The 15,617-nt window shown below is 50.0% G+C and overlaps 2 protein-coding genes across 3 annotated transcripts; both read right to left on the reverse strand.

Annotated features, from left to right (window-relative positions):
- Window positions 1-519: 519 nt before the first annotated feature.
- Window positions 520-8,491, reverse strand: CHMP4A (charged multivesicular body protein 4A). The gene is made up of 6 exons (XM_048518286.1): window positions 8,357-8,491; window positions 6,964-7,113; window positions 4,938-5,115; window positions 3,469-3,583; window positions 3,162-3,285; window positions 520-1,523 (listed from the first exon to the last, which is right to left on the reverse strand). The coding sequence occupies exons 1-6, from the start codon at window positions 8,385-8,387 to the stop codon at window positions 1,459-1,461; spliced, it is 663 nt and encodes a 220-aa protein (XP_048374243.1). The 5' UTR covers window positions 8,388-8,491; the 3' UTR covers window positions 520-1,458.
- Window positions 8,492-9,029: 538 nt separating this feature from the next.
- On the reverse strand, window positions 9,030-14,255 carry MDP1 (magnesium dependent phosphatase 1). Of its 2 annotated transcripts, XM_048518287.1 has the most exons (6): window positions 14,101-14,254; window positions 13,692-13,752; window positions 13,399-13,509; window positions 10,862-10,969; window positions 10,405-10,490; window positions 9,030-9,443 (listed from the first exon to the last, which is right to left on the reverse strand). In XM_048518287.1, the coding sequence occupies exons 1-6, from the start codon at window positions 14,135-14,137 to the stop codon at window positions 9,364-9,366; spliced, it is 483 nt and encodes a 160-aa protein (XP_048374244.1). In that variant the 5' UTR covers window positions 14,138-14,254; the 3' UTR covers window positions 9,030-9,363. The 2 variants fall into 2 exon arrangements, with proteins under 2 accessions (XP_048374244.1, XP_048374245.1); XM_048518288.1 differs by lacking the exon at window positions 10,862-10,969 and having other exon boundaries at window positions 14,101-14,255.
- Window positions 14,256-15,617: the final 1,362 nt, after the last annotated feature.

The raw sequence follows: 15,617 nt of genomic DNA on the forward strand, positions 1-15,617 counted from the left end.
CTGCTTTCCTCTGTTTTATCTTCACAATAACCCAGCAGGGAAGGTTGGTCAGAGAGAAGAAGAGTTTGGATTTATAGCCCCTCTTTCTCTCCTGTCAGGAGATTCAAAGGGGCTTACAATCTCCTTTCCCTTCCCCCCCACAACAAACACCTTGTGAGGCGGGTGGGGCTGAGACAGCTCGGAAGAACAGTGACTAGCCCAAGGTCACCCAGCTGGCATGTGTCAGAGTGCACAAGCTAATCTGGTTCCCCAGATCAGCCTCCACAGCTCAAGTTGGCAGAGCAGGGAATCAAACCCGGTTCTCCAGAGGAGAGTGCGCCTGCTCTTAACCACTACACCACGCTGGCTCCAAGGTCCTACGTGTGCAGGGATCTGAACCCAAATCCCCCACTCCAAGGCCCCACCTGACACTAATAACCCGTTGGCAGTAGAAGTGTCCTCATGGACGAATCTGCGCAGAGCTTGGCACGCCCATCAAGGGATCAGGAGAACATTCTCTTTCCAACAAAAAGGGGCCACGACGTTTCAAGCCAACTTTATTGACGGGGCACAGAGAGACATGAGAGTCCGAAAGGCAACCTCGGGGAAATGAAGGGGTCCCTCCCTTGCTCCCTCTCGACTCCTGCCCCCCCCTCCCGGGCGATACGAAAAAAGAGAGAAAGCTTTAAAAATCAGCCGATTAGCACAATCATGTGTAACAGGACATGTAAACATTACCCCAAGCTACAGACACCAGGCCAAGAGAACAGACAGAAAGTGAGCCAACCAAGATCGACCTCCCCCCCCTCCGAGCAGCATTTAAAAGACACCCCCCCACCAATCCCAAAGAAACCACCCTGGTGGCCCATATTTAACCTCCCTGGTACCACCGGGCCTTTTTTTTTTTAACACTTTAGCTATCGGGGGGTTAGAAACACCCACACACATTCAATACAACCCGGAAATCAAAGGGGCCAGGCCTTGGGGGAGAGAAGAAGCCCCCCCCCCCCCCCGCTAAAAGGAGCATAACTGCAGGAGAAAAGGAACTTGCACCGGCACTGACACCCCCATCCCACCCAGCAGGTGTGGGGCATAATGTTCATACCATTGAATTCTTCCAAGTCCTATTTTGTGCCCCTCCACCCTCTTGTGGTTGCATCTGTGCAGAGAGTGGGGTTTTTTTTTTTTTTGCAACTTGGCTGGAAATGGAGGTGCACCGCAAGATTTGGTCCTTTTTTGGGAGGGGGGGAACCCCTCTTTAGACCCCAACACGCTTCCCCCCCTCCCCCCCGTAATAGAATCTGTTCATATATGAATCTGTCTATAAAACTCTTTACATTCGGCACATAAGGTTATTTCGGGCGGGGAGTCTGGCCCACTACCCCTCCCGGAATCTGGAGCTGAAGGAGAAGGGCCTTCACGTCCCCGCCCCTCGGTGAGGAAACGGGGGACAGATGAGTGCGAATTCCCCATCGTGCTTCACGACACCCAGGCTGCCAGCTGCTTCATGTCTTCGTCGTCGTCGTCCACAGGCACTTTCGAGGCTGGGGACAGAAGGGGCAGGTGAACGAAAAGGCAGGCCCCGATTCTCAGCTCCGTCATGCCCTTTGACCTCCATGACTTCCCCATCAACACCGGACTGAAAGGTGATCTAGGCAGCCCACCAACTATCCTCTCCTCTTGGCTGAACATGTCCTTAGGTCCATGCACCAAAACCTGCAGTGGAATTTCAGGGTACTACTCTGTGTGAAGAAGGGCTGGGATTGCAACCTGGCCTCTCCAGCTAAGGAGAGGCCTGCAGAGGACTTCTGCCTGATTCCCGAAAAAGTCTACTCCCTGCCACTATTCAGGGCTAACAGGCTTCCTCCTCTAATTCCCCCAAGCCTATTATGATGTTGGGGGGAGAAGTCCACGCAGAAGAGGCTAGCATGGGTCCCCAATCTGTTTCAGTCTGGGGATACCTTTGGAATTCTGACACAGGGTGGCACAACCACAACAAAAGCACGGGGACCAAAGACTGGCATAAGGGCAAGACACCACTCCCCACAAAATGGATGCCTCTCAGAAAGCTTTTGGGATCCATCTTGTGTGTCCAACCTGTGCAGGAAAGTGGTTGGCCACTGAACTTTTCCCCTAGCCCTAAGGCAGTGGTGGCAAACCTTTGGCACTCCAGATGTTATGGACTACAATTCCCATCAGCCCCTTCCAGCATGGCCAATTGGCCATGCTGGCAGGGGCTGATGGGAATTGTAGTCCATAATATCTGGAGTGCCAAAGGTTTGCCACCATGGCCCTAAGGTATGGCTGACCAGATAGTGGGGCTAGTTCAGTGATGGCGAACCTATGGCACGGGTGCCAGAGGTGGCACTCAGAGCCCTCTCTGTAGGCACGCACAGAGTTCATCATGTGGGGGGGAAATCCCCCCCCACATCTAGGCTGGTCTGGGCCACTGGGCTCGATTATTAGCATTAAACCTAAGACCTAGTTTTGGGGAAGCAGTGTAGGTAACCCTGTTAAGTGCTGTTAAACCCCACTGATTTTCATGCAAAGAACTAAAGCCTGATCCTTTACCTGGGAGTAAGCTCAGTTGCTGGCAATGGAGCTTGCTTCTGAGTAAACCCTCCTAGGGTCGTGATTTACCCGTTTGAAGAGTTGCATGGTTGCTTCAAAGCAAAGCCAATGACTACCACCAAGCTTACTCCCAAGTAACGTACGCCTCACAGCCAACCATTTTTTCTAAACCAAAATCTCAGTATTCAGGTTAAATTGCTGTGTTGGGGCTTTGCAATAAATAAGTGGGTTTTGGGTGGCAGTTTGGGCACTTGGTCTCGAAAAGGTTCACCATCACTGGGCTAGTTAATCTCCATTCTGTCACCCTTAGGCACAAGTGTCAAACTCACGGCGCTCCAGATGTTATGGACTACAGTTCCCATCATCCCCTGCCAGCATGATGCTGGCAGGGGATGATGGGAACTGTAGTCCATGACATCTTAATGCCTTAGCAGACTAGGTGCTCAGGAACAGCAGCAACAGAAGGCCCTTGCTTTCACACCCTGCATGTGAGCTCCCAAAGGCACCTGGTGGGCCACTGCGAGTAGCAGAGTGCTGGACTAGATGGATTTCAGTGGGATCTTCAGTTCCAGTGGGAACCTGCAAAGCTGTTTTCCAGCCCCCAGCCATACCTGGGACAGTGGGAAGGTGAGAGGCAGGCACGCTGGGAAGGACGGGGGTCGGCTCCCCCACGTTCAGGAGCTCCTTGTCCAGGTTTTCTTGCTCCATCTCTTCCAGCTCGGCCAGCAGCTCATCCTGGCGGCGACAGAGTCAGGGGTGAACGCAGGGCCCCATCGGCAACCCAACTGCCCCACATGCATGCACTGAGGACCCTTCCCACCCGCATCCTCTGTAAACCCGTGCCCAGCCCCACACCGAGCAGAGTGCCCAGACAGCAAGCAGAGCCCCAGCGCTTGGGAACGATGGCGCCTCCCTCACCTCGTCGACGTCGTCCCCGAAGCCAACAGGCTTGGAGATCGCATCCGAAATTTGCTGAGCGATGTCTTGCTGTTCGGTGATCTCGGACATCAGGTCGTCTACCTTGTCGATGTCCCTACGGAAGGACAGGGAGGGAAGGAACGCCCGCTATGCAACTGGACCAGACTCCACCCCCTGAGAGGGAAACTGCCTTTAAGGACAAGGGTCTATAAATCAGATTGTGTAATCCAGTGGTTCCCAACCTGGGGTACATGACCCCCCCCCCAGGGCAGGGGTGGCCAACCTACGGCGCTCCAGATGTTCATGGACTACAATTCCCATCAGCCCCTGCCAGCATGGGCAGTTAACCCATGTTAACCACCCCTGTGTGAAGAGTTAACCACCCCTGTTCTAAACCTTTCTAGCCCTGCTCAGGTAGCCTGTCAGATGGTCCATAATTGCTTGGAAGTAAGGTAGCAGTGTCCCCCGGGCAGCCTGGGCTAGACAGAGGCAGGGAAGGAGGTGAGGTCATGCCCTTATATAAAGCCGTGGTGCGACCACACTTGGGAGTCCTGTGTTCAGTTCTGGTCGCCGCATCTCAAAAAGGATATTGAGGAGATAGAAAAAGTGCAGAGAAGGGCAACAAGGATGATTGAGGGACTGGAGCACCTTCCCTATGAGGAGAGGCTGCAGCGTTTGGGACTCTTTAGTTTGGAGAGGAGGCGGCTGAGGGGGGATATGATTGAAGTCTATAAAATTATGCACGGGGTAGAAAATGTTGACAGAGAGAAATTTTTTCTCTCTTTCCCACAATACTAGAACCAGGGGGCATCCATTGAAAATGCCGGGGGGGAAGAATTAGGACTAATACAAGGAAACACTTCTTCACGCAACGTGTGATTGGTGTTTGGAATATGCTGCCGCAGGAGGTGGTGATGGCCACTCACCTGGATAGCTTTCAAAGGGGCTTGGACAGATTTATGGAGGAGAAGTCGATGTATGGCTACCAATCTTGATCCTCTTTGATCTGAGAGTGCAAATGCCTTAACAGACCAGGTGCTCGGGAGCAACAGCCGCAGAAGGCCCTTGCTTTCACATCCTGCACGTGAGCTCCCAAAGGCACCTGGTGGGCCACTGCGAGTAGCAGAGTGTTGGACTAGATGGACTCTGGTCTGATCCAGCTGGCTTGTTCTTATGTTCTTATGTTCTTAAACTGCCTTTAATGACAAGGGTCTATAAATCAGATTGTGTAATCCAGTGGTTCCCAATCTGGGGTACGTGACCCCCTAGGGCAGGGGTGGCGAACCTATGGCGCTCCAGATGTTCCTGGACTACAATTCCCATCAGCCAATTGGCCATGCCAGCAGGGGCTGATGGGAATTGTAGTCCACGAACACGAAGAGTTAACCACCCCTGTTCTAAACCTTTCTAGCCCCGCTCAGCAATGTGTACAAGTCACAGCCCTCCCTGCTTCCACGGTGGCTACCCACATGTGCTGGTGGGCCTCTTTCATGGCCCGAGCCGCATCCGACATGGTCTTGAGCACTTCGGTGTTGGTGGTCGCATTCTCCAGCGACTCCCGCTGGAACTCAATGGTGGAGAGGGTGCCGTCGATCTGGGCCAGCTGCTGCTCGAAGCGCTTCTTCCTCTTGAGGGCTTGCAAAGCCGCTGTGGGGGGGACAAAGGTTCTCAGCAATGGCAACAGCCGCTCTCGCCCCCCGAGCGAGGCGAGTCGACCCCAGTTCTGTTCCCTCTCCATTCCCTCTTGCTCCTTCCTTTCCAAAAGTCTGCTGGCCCACTTAAAAGCCCTGAACAGCTTGGAACCAGGGCGCTGCAAAGAGGCAACACAGTCCCGAAGAAGAAGAAGAAGAGTTTGGATTTATATCCCCCCTTCCTCTCCTGCAGGAGACTCAAAGGGGCTGACAATCTCCTTGCCCTTCCCCCCTCACAACAAACACCGTGAGGTGGGTGGGGCTGAGAGAGCTCCGAGAAGCTGTGCCTAGCCCAAGGTCACCCAGCTGGCGTGTGTGGGAGTGTCCAGGCTAATCTGAATTCCCCAGATAAGCCTCCACAGCTCAGGCGGCAGAGCTGGGAATCAAACCCGGTTCCTCCAGATTAGATACACGAGCTCTTAACCTCCTACGCCACCTCCTACAAGGAAAGTTTTGCTGAAAGAGTTCTGAGCCCCAATAATTTCAAGCTTAATGGGGAAGGGGGCTGGACTAGACCTCAGCATGGTACAGATGCGCTTGGCACTATGTGCTCTATGTCGTATCATCTTATAATCTGGCCAGGGAGATAGCCCAGTAAGGTCGGGGAGGCTCTCCGATGACCCTTCCATGCCCAGCAGAACCTGAATAATGAAAATTGGGTTCATTTCCTTTAATACAGAGTGTTTATTCATCTTACTGATAACATCTTTCCACCCAATTGGGGTTCCCAAGGGGGCAAAGAGGCAAAGATTTTTAGACAGCCATTTCCTCTTCCTGCTAAAATCGCCAGGCGGAGACGTGTTGGCCAAGTCCACCTTGTGGCATTAGCCACATTCAAGAAACTTCTGAGCAGATGAAGGGACTTACCCAAACGATGTCACAGATTCCCACAACTCCTGTGCAGCAGGCGAAGCCTCCTGTCAACCCCCAGGTAACAATTTTATGGGGAGAATGTCTCCTGTAGACTCTACAACTGCGCTCTCTGAAGTCTCACCTTATTTCGTCCTGGTTCCTTGTATGGATGCTACAACCTCCCAACTGATTAGAACAAGCCATGGCCATCTTTTATAATCATGGGGTGCAAGCTTCCCCTCAAGCATCACTTTATACATATTTAATTTATATATTGCCTTCCCCCCAAAAGCTCAGGGCAGTGCACGACAATATAATAACAACAACAATAAACATAACATCGTACAACAACCATCAATAAACGCATCAATAAACATAGGATCAATAAACTTCTCTTCTTTTTATTTATTTCTTTCTCTTTTCTGTTTTCTTCTGTGCATACTGGCTTTTTTGGAAGTTTTTTCGACTAGCCAATATGTCAGCCATTCTCAACCAGGGTTCCGTGGTACCCTGGGGTGCCGTGAGCATGTCCCAGGGGTACCATGGCAACACTACCCCCCCCCCTCATTTTTGTGGTGTCTCCCACCGGCGCCAGCAAGGACATGGAGCTGGCCACAAGGTCAGCAGCCACCCCCACCCCTTCCCTTCAGTGTGGCAAGCAGGGGCAATGGAAGGGGAAGGTGGAGGTGGCAGCAGGGGTACCGTGAGATATGAAGAGTGAGGTCAAGGGTACCCTGATCTTGAAAAGGTTGGGAAACACTGCAATATGTGGTCCTACTAGCCAATATTATAATGCTATGTCTATGTTGTCATATTTATGATATTATGTTGATGATGTAATGATGCTGAGTTTATCGATCCTCTGTTTACTGGTGCATTTATTGATGTTCCTCTTTCCCCATCCAGCCCCCACCCCCAGGCCTTGCCAGCCCGACCCTCTCCCCACAATTACCCCTCTTGTTCTTGGTCCCATGTTTCTTGGCTGTTTGGAGTTCCTGCTGGATCTTCTGCTCCAGAAACTCCTGTTTCTTGACAAGCACCTCTTCGGTCTCCCGCAGTTTCTGGATGGCCTCTTGCGGGGTGGGCGCTTTGGCCTTCTTCCCTAAAGAGGGTTGGACAGAAGCAGGGTTTGGGCAAGGGTCAACAAAACCACCATAAAGCCTCCAGCTGCAGGGACACTCCACCTTGGCCTAAAAAAAAAACAGTAGCAGGAATCACTCCCTAGAGGAGCTGCAGAAAATAATATTTAATTGATTTCACTCTTTAAGAACATAAGAACATAAGAACAAGCCAGCTGGATCAGACCAGAGTCCATCTAGTCCAGCTCTCTGCTACTCGCAGTGGCCCATCAGGTGCCTTTGGGAGCTCACAGGCAGGAGGTGAAAGCAATGGCCTTCTGCGGCTGTTGCTCCCAAGCACCTGGACTGTTAAGGCATTTGCAATCTCAGATCAAAGAGGATCAAGATTGGTAGCCATACATCGACTTCTCCTCCATAAATCTGTCCAAGCCCCTTTGAAAGCTATCCAGGTGAGTGGCCATCACCACCTCCTGCGGCAGCATATTCCAAACACCAATCACACGTTGCGTGAAGAAGTGTTTCCTTTTATTAGTCCTAATTCTTCCCCCCAGCATTTTCAATGGATGCCCCCTGGTTCTAGTATTGTGAGAAAGAGGTAATACCCCACCTTGGTCCGATGGAGACCCAAAGTGGCTTGCATGGTTCTCTTTTTCTTTTCACAGCAACCCTGTAAGGTAGGTCAGGCTGAGAGGGTGTGACAGGCTTCAGGTCAACCAGCAAGCCTCCATGGTGGAATGGGGATTTGAACCTGTGTTTTCCAGGCTCTAGTCCAACACTAACCACCCCACCACACTGGCTTTCAGGATCAGCCAGTTCTGACATCATCTTCTTGACAGGGAGATTCAACCAACAGCCTGGTGCATTATGGGCTTTTCCCAGCATCCCTACTCTGCACAGTCCCAAGCCCTCTGCCCCAGTCTATGTTCAGAACTCTTGGATCCAAAACAGAGAGCTGGTACAGCCCTACCCCCAGAAAGCAAAAAAAAGGGGGGGGGCACCATAGATGGAATCAAACCCTTCATCTCGCCCCCCTCCCCCCAAGACTTGTTGGAAATCTTATTTTTTCTTGTGGAAAAAAGGAAAACAATTTTTTTTGTAGAACAGCCATTTTTGGGGGCTGCTGCTTCTCCTTTCCCATGCAACAGATTTTTCTCCCTCCCACCCCTGCAGAGCACTTGGTTCCTCCCAAACCTCCACGACCCCCCTGCGAGAGTAGGCGATACCATCTCCCTCCTGGAGTGGAAAGGGGGGGGGGGCGAGTCTCACCCTTCCCGAAAAGCTTCCCCAAGCCGCTCATCTCTCCTGCTGGGAATTCGCTGCCCTTCCTCTTCCGGCTTCACCCACCTTCCCTACCTCATCTGCCTCCGCCCATCACGTGACCCAAGCGGAGGGCGGGGGGAGCGAAGACGAGGTCCAGACCACGGGGCTGCAGTCGTCGCAGCTCCGCATGGCCACGTCCGGTTCGCAATCGCCGTTCGAGGAACTCTCCACATCCGGGTTAGCAGCGGTGAGAGTCCATAGGAGTGCGTGGAGAAAGGGGACTCAGGCAAAAAAAAGGAGTGGCGCTTCTTTCTTGGGAGAGGTTTGCAGTTTTTGTTGTTTCAAACAGGAGCGCGACGAGCCTCTTTGATGTTTAAACGCTTTTTTCCTGCACGTGGGAACCGGAAGTATGAAACTGCTTTTTGTATTCTCTCTTTGGACCATTCCTGACATCTGACCAATGCTGTGGGGTTAGGCGGGGAAAGCAAAACCACGTGACAGGCCTCTGGGTCTTAAAGGAGCAGTCTCCCCATTTCTCGAACTGGTCCAAACCACTCCCTTGCAGGCTTGTTAATATCGTTGAATGAAAATCTTGCCTTCAAAGGCATCCCTGGTTTTTTTTAAGATTACAATTCACTGAGTCGCCATAAGTGACCAGCATGACATTCAACCGGTGGAGGAAGGAACACAACATTTTTTACTCCACAATCTGACAAACTAAATACAAATCCTGCTCACTCCATTAATATGTCCAGTATTGTTGAATGAGATGTGTACTCTCGACTGAACACCTGCATTGTTTTTAAAACCTTTACAATTTTTATTCATAGCTTGCCTTTCACCAAGAGAGCTAAAGGAGAGGGGTGCCTCCATACACACAGAAGCACACTGCAGGGTACCAGTAAAGGTTTATTGGACAGCACCAGAGTCCTCAACTCAGTCCTCACACCCCCAAGTGTGAAAAGAGAGAAGGGAGGATGGCAGGCTTTGAGGCAGGGAACTCTGGTGACGACTCAGGAGCGAGCGAAGGCTTCCAGGCCACTCTTAAGGAGGGAGAGGTTCATCCCATTGGGGACACGGATACACGTGACTCCTGGGCAGAAGCAAGAAAGAAAACGAGGAAAATAAACTGGGGGTCAAAAGTAAAACATTTGAAATTATTTACAAATGCATTCTATTAATCTATCTCAATCAGAAGTGTTGGAAGTAGATTTTAATCTAGATTAGAACTGGATTATAGGAAGATATAGCAGACTCAGGCTTTCATTTCTGCATTCAAACTGAATTACAGCAATTAAGTTGCTTGTATAAACATATACAGCATTCATTCCCATCCTGACCTGGATGACTCAGGCAAGCCCAACTGCAGAAACCAAGAAGAGGAGGAGTTTGGATTTATATCCCTCCTTTCTCTCCTGTAAGGAGACTCAAAGGGGTTTACAACCTCCTTTCCCTTCCCCCCACCCCTCCACAACAAACACCTGTGAGGTGGGTGGGGCTGAGACAGCTCCGAAGAACTGGGACCAAAGTCACCCAGCTGCCATGTGTGGGAGTGCACAAGCTAATCTGGTTCCCCAGATAAGCCTCCACAGCTCAAGTGGCAGAGCCGGGAATCAAACCCGGTTCTCCAGATCAGAGTGTACCTGCTCTTAACTACTACACCAGGCTGGCAGGATCAGCCCTGGTTACTTCTTAGATGGAAGGCCACCACGGTCCAGGGCTGCTGTGCAAAATTAGGCAATGTCAAATCACCTCGTTTGGTCATCTCTTGCCTCGAAAACCCTAAGCAGCCCCCATAAATCAGCTGTGACTGTCATCCAGCCTATATTGGAGAGGTTCTTTAGAATGTAGGTATTTGGGGAGAATAAGCAACCGCTGGCAAATTGTACATGGAAGCTACAAGACAGCATTCACTTTATTCTCCCTCAGGTCGTCAACTGACAACCCATCCCTTAGTGTCAAAAATACATGCACGCGAAAGCAAACAACAGGACTGTTCAGTCAAGGAGTGGCTTGGTCAGAAGAACTGGGCGAGAGGTCAAATCTGCAGGTACCTAAGTTGCTAACGTCGTGGATGTTCCGGGCTTCATCGTCGAAGAAGAGCATCTGGGAAAGAGGGATCTGGGTCTGCTGGCATAGCCTGAGGAGATGCAGATACGAGGAAGAAAGATTGGATTTATGCCGTCACAAGTCCGGTGGTGGGATTCAAATGATTTAACAACCGGTTCCGATGGTGGGATTCAGATTTTAACAACTGGTTGTTTACAAGCACAATTTTAACAACCGGTTCTGCTGAAGTGGTGCGAACCGGCTGAATCCCACCATTGGTCACACTCCAGAGCTCAAGATAGGGTTTTTATCCTCCCATTTAGTGTGGTGAAGAATTTGTGGAGGAGTGGAGAATCACCATGACAAGGGCAATTATTGCAGATTGCGCATATCATATTGATATCAGAACGGTAATGGCTGTTCTATTTATGTCAAGGAAGGACTGGGCAGAGGGTGTCTCACCTCTGGAAATGGGTGACTTTGCTGCCCGGATAGATCTCTGTGTAGCGGAGAAAGCGATTCAGGCCAAAGAGATCCAGGAGTTGCGTGGCCCCCCGGATTTCACCTGTCCTGGGAGAAGAGGCAGGGACAACGGCCACGTTTAGGGGTGCATATGAAAGATCCCTGAACAACTTGTTAATTACAATTGCAGACGGGTCATGACTAGAGCAAGGGGTAACTCTTTTCCGTCAGTACATCTTCAAGGTCGCTTCTCTAATATTCCACGAAATGAGCGTTGCTGCCGATTTTGTCCTGATACAACTGATTCACTTTCTCATATTCTGCTTCATTGTTCAAAATACGACAACATTGGAGCTGATTTGAGAACTGCATTACCAACAGGATTTATGCTCCTTTCTGATAAGCTTCTAAATAACTCTAATGTTGAAATCTCTGAAGCTGTGGCTATATTTTTACTCTGTGTACTGCAAGCTGTGCAATAATGACCTTCTTATTGTATTTGGAATTCTTGACACACACCGGTTTTATCTATCTGTCTGTCTGTCTGTCTGTCTGTCTGTCTGTCTGTCTGTCTGTCTGTCTGTCTATTTTATAAAATTTATAGGCCGCCTCATCCCCGAAGGGCTCGAGGCGGCTCACAACATGACTGTTTCCAGAACAGTAAATCAATATAACATAAAATCTAACTCATTAAAATTCAGCAGCAATTAAAACAATAAATACAAATTAAACAACAAAGGTTGTGTAAAAACACACACAGAGGCACCAGGTCTAAAGACCAAAGGAGAAGGGAGGAGAAGGCAGGGCCCAGGATGGAATCAGGGCCCTACCAAGATGGAAAAGGCAGCTTAGTTCTGGTTTCAACGGGGGGCAATAGAACCTATGCCTAATAAAGGTTTTGGATTTGGATGAAAGATCCCTTATCATCTATTAGTGACACAATAAGACAACAGAGCTACAATGAAGAAGAGGAGGAGTTTGGATTTATACTCCGCCTTTTGTTGATTGCACTGACTCACGATGCGCAATTTTCCCTGAGTCCCTTTGAGAAAGGCAGAGTATAAATAAATGTAAATAAAAATCAAATAATAAATAAAGAAGCCAATTTAAGTTTTTTAAATATTGGGAATACTTTTTATGATATTGACAAGCCAACCAAAGGTTGACATTGATGAATAATTCAAGAAAGCTTGTCATAATGATTAGTACCTTGTGCCTATCATTTGCAAGGAGACTTCATGAATCCACTCTGACAGTAAAAGTACCCTCTGCTATCAGTACATTCGCTTATTATACAATACAATTTTTCTGAATTGTATCAGCATAACGAATCCTAGCTAATATTTCATGTGCGTTTCAGATTCCTCAAATCCGAGTGCCAGTACATTGCTAATGAAACGTTTCACCCATTGCTGACGTCGATTTACACGGTACAATTTGCCTTGAGTCTTGTGAGATTTGAATGACAAACCTAGCAAATATATAAATGCACTGTTAGCACATTTACCTGGGAGTAAACCATCCTGAATACACTGCTTTTGAACAAACATGCACAGATATAAAAATCTGGGAGTGGCCAGGTTGGTGGGTTAAAGAGTAATATGTTGGGTTACCAACTCTGAGTTGGGAAATTCCTGGAAATTATAGAGCGGGGGTCCTAAACTGGAGCTCATTCTGCACATGCAGAATAATGCACTTTCAAACTGCTTTCAGTGCTCTTTGAAGCTGTGTGGAATAGCAACATCCACTTGCAAACAGTTGTGAAAGTGGTTTGAAAACGCATTATTTTGCGTGTGTGGAAGGGGCCTGGGTATAATGTCTACCCTACAAAACTGCCACTTTCTCCTGGGGCAAGCAAGAGAATTTCTACATTTTCCTGTTTAACTTTGTAACATATTACAGATGGGTGTTGCATGCTGTATGGTTTATTTTTAGAACTTTGCTTCCTGTAATATGTCATAAAGTTTGGCAGCAACGTCCTGTGTGTCTGACAGAGTAAACATTGTCTTGTTGGCTATTTGGTTGTGACACTGACCCCCACTAAATTTGCCATGGTCAACCTTCTCTAGGGGAGCTGATTTCGGTCATGTGTAGATCAGTAGTAATTCCAGGAGTTCTCCAGGCCCTACCTAGACATTGGCAACCTTACGTAGAAGAAGAGTTTGGCTTTATACGCCACCTTTCTCCCCTGTAAGGAGACTCAAGGTGGCTTACAAGCTCCTTTCCCTTCCTCTCCCCACAACAGATACCTTGTGAGGTCGGTGGGGCTGAGAGAGTTCAGAGAGGACTGTGACAAGCCCAAGGTCACCCAGCCGGAATGCAGGAGTGCGGAAACACATCTGGTTCACCAGATAAGCCTCTGCCACTCAGGTGGAATAGTGGGGAATCAAACCCGGTTCTCCAGATTAGAATCCAATCCTTCTAATCCAGGCGAGGAAGGGGGAGCGAGGTCTGAAGGGGAATCCAGATCCATACATCCTGAGCCTCCAGGAATAATCTGGACTATGAATAGAAGGGAAAGGGGAACGCAGACTTACCGGGAGGCGGCGGCCATGGGGATCCCCTCTTGATGCAGCTGCTCCAGCACAGCCTGGACTTCGGGGTACAGCCTCACCGGCTGCCCATTCCGGTCTTGTATGGAGCCGTCCCTGGGAGAAACACAGACAGCAGTGACTGGGACAAGGCTGGGTTTAGGAGGCCACATTTTTTTAAAGGGAAAAAATGATTCAGTGCCTCTAATGCCGCAGGCAGAAACCCCACAGGGGCAGCTTTCCCCGACACACACTTCAGGAAGGGTGCTGAGGAATGGTTTTTCCAGCTGTTTTCTCACCTGTTTTTCCGGAAAGGGGGGTCCACGTGGGTGTCCACCCAGAAAGGCCAGAGGGTATAATCTGCAAGGGACACAGAAGGAAAGCGGCTCGAATCCCCCTCCCCGTCTTTCTCCCTCTGCAAGTGACTGAGCCCCCTTCCCGGCTCGTTCCCACCAGCTGCAGGGCAGCCGTTCAACCGGCTCCACCTGTTGGACTGCTGCCTGGCCAAGCAGCCACAAGGGGCCTCGGCAGGACGAGAGGGACCGCCAGGACTCGAATCCAGCCCTGGGTGTAGCGGGAGAGGAGGTGGCGCCGACATTCCCCCCCCCCCTTTGACCCTCCAACCCCCCCTGTCAATCAAGGCTCGTGCACGCGCGAGCAGCACTCCGACGTGCAGCGCCAGACACGCGTCCCGTCCCTCCGGCGCACCCAGATCGAAGACCACCAGCGACGGCCGCTCGCTCATCTCGGTTCCGGACAGCGGGACTTCACAGGCTCCGGCCCGGCCTCCGGGGCTTCCCCCTCGGCCACGTGCCGCGGCCCGGGCGCCGGTTAACCCCTTGGGTTCCGCCGGGCCCAGGCCAACCTTTGGGGGCGGGCATGATGCACCCCTTTTTCCCCAGCAGGACCCCCAGTCAGCTCCCCCCCCCCCCTCATTTTATTCCCACACCATTCAGCCGTCCTGATGTCGCAATTCTTGCATAAATTCCGGTGGATCCTCATCCCATAAGAACATAAGAGCAAGCCAGCTGGATCAGACCAGAGTCCATCTAGTCCAGCTCTCTGCTACTCGCAGTGGCCCACCAGGTGCCTTTGGGAGCTCACAGGCAGGACGTGAAAGCTGCTGCTGCTGCTCTTGAGCACCTGGTCTGCTCAGGCATTTGCAATCTCAGATCAAAGAGGATCAGTTTGGTAGCCATAAATCGACTTCTCCTCCGTAAATCTGTCCAAGCCCCTTTTAAAGCTATCCAGGTGAGTGGCCATCACCACCTGCTGTGGCAGCATATTCCAAACACCAATCACACGTTGCGTGAAGATCCCATTCATAGAATCGTGATTGGAATCTCCCATTACTACTACTTCTTTCCTTTCTGAAAGTTTGGTCATCTGTTCCAAGAGAATTCATCATCCAGACTGGCATAATAGACCCCCGACCCCCCCCCCCCCGCAATGAGATCAGTGATGTTTCTCTCTCCCTTTTAATTTTTACCCAAAATACTCTCAACGTGGCTTGCAGGATTAAAGTCATAGACCTGCTCACAGCTGTAATAATATTTTACTTATATCTTTTACGTAATAATCTTTAACGCTACCCATTACATGGGGGTCTATAATAGACCCCCACAATGAGATCAGTGCTGTTTCTCCCCCCCTTAATTTTTACCCAAAATGCTCTCAATGCGGCTTGCAGGATTTAAGTCACGAACCTGCTCACGGCTGTAATAATCTTTTACGTAATAATCTTTAACGCTGCCCATTACATGGGGGGTCGATAATAGACCCCCACAATGAGATCAGAGCTATTTCTCTCACCCCCTTAATTTTTACCCAAAATGCTCTCCACCTGTCTTGCAGGATTTAAGTCATGAACCTGCTCACACCTGTAATAATATTTTACGTATAATGCTACTCCTCCTCCTTTCCTGTTTGATCTGTTTCTCTTTCCTGTAGTCTTTAACACTACCCATTATGGGTTCCCGGGGTGCATGTATATTTTCAGGTGGGGAAAAAGGTATTAACCTCTGTCTCCACCTGTGCAATATGCAAGTTGTGGGGACATCTCTGCCCAACTCTTTTCCTCTGTTTCGAACAGGAAACACGGCCCTGGCCCTGTTAATGTGGTCCCATTGTAATTTCAACGCTGAGTCTCTCACACATGAGGGGGTAAGAATTTCAGTGCTTGCCCTGAGCACTGTTTTCTATAGGTATGCCCCTGTAGTCCAGAA

This window comes from Sphaerodactylus townsendi, linkage group LG15, assembly GCF_021028975.2.
Source record: "Sphaerodactylus townsendi isolate TG3544 linkage group LG15, MPM_Stown_v2.3, whole genome shotgun sequence".
Classification (NCBI taxonomy): Eukaryota; Metazoa; Chordata; class Lepidosauria; order Squamata; family Sphaerodactylidae; genus Sphaerodactylus; species Sphaerodactylus townsendi.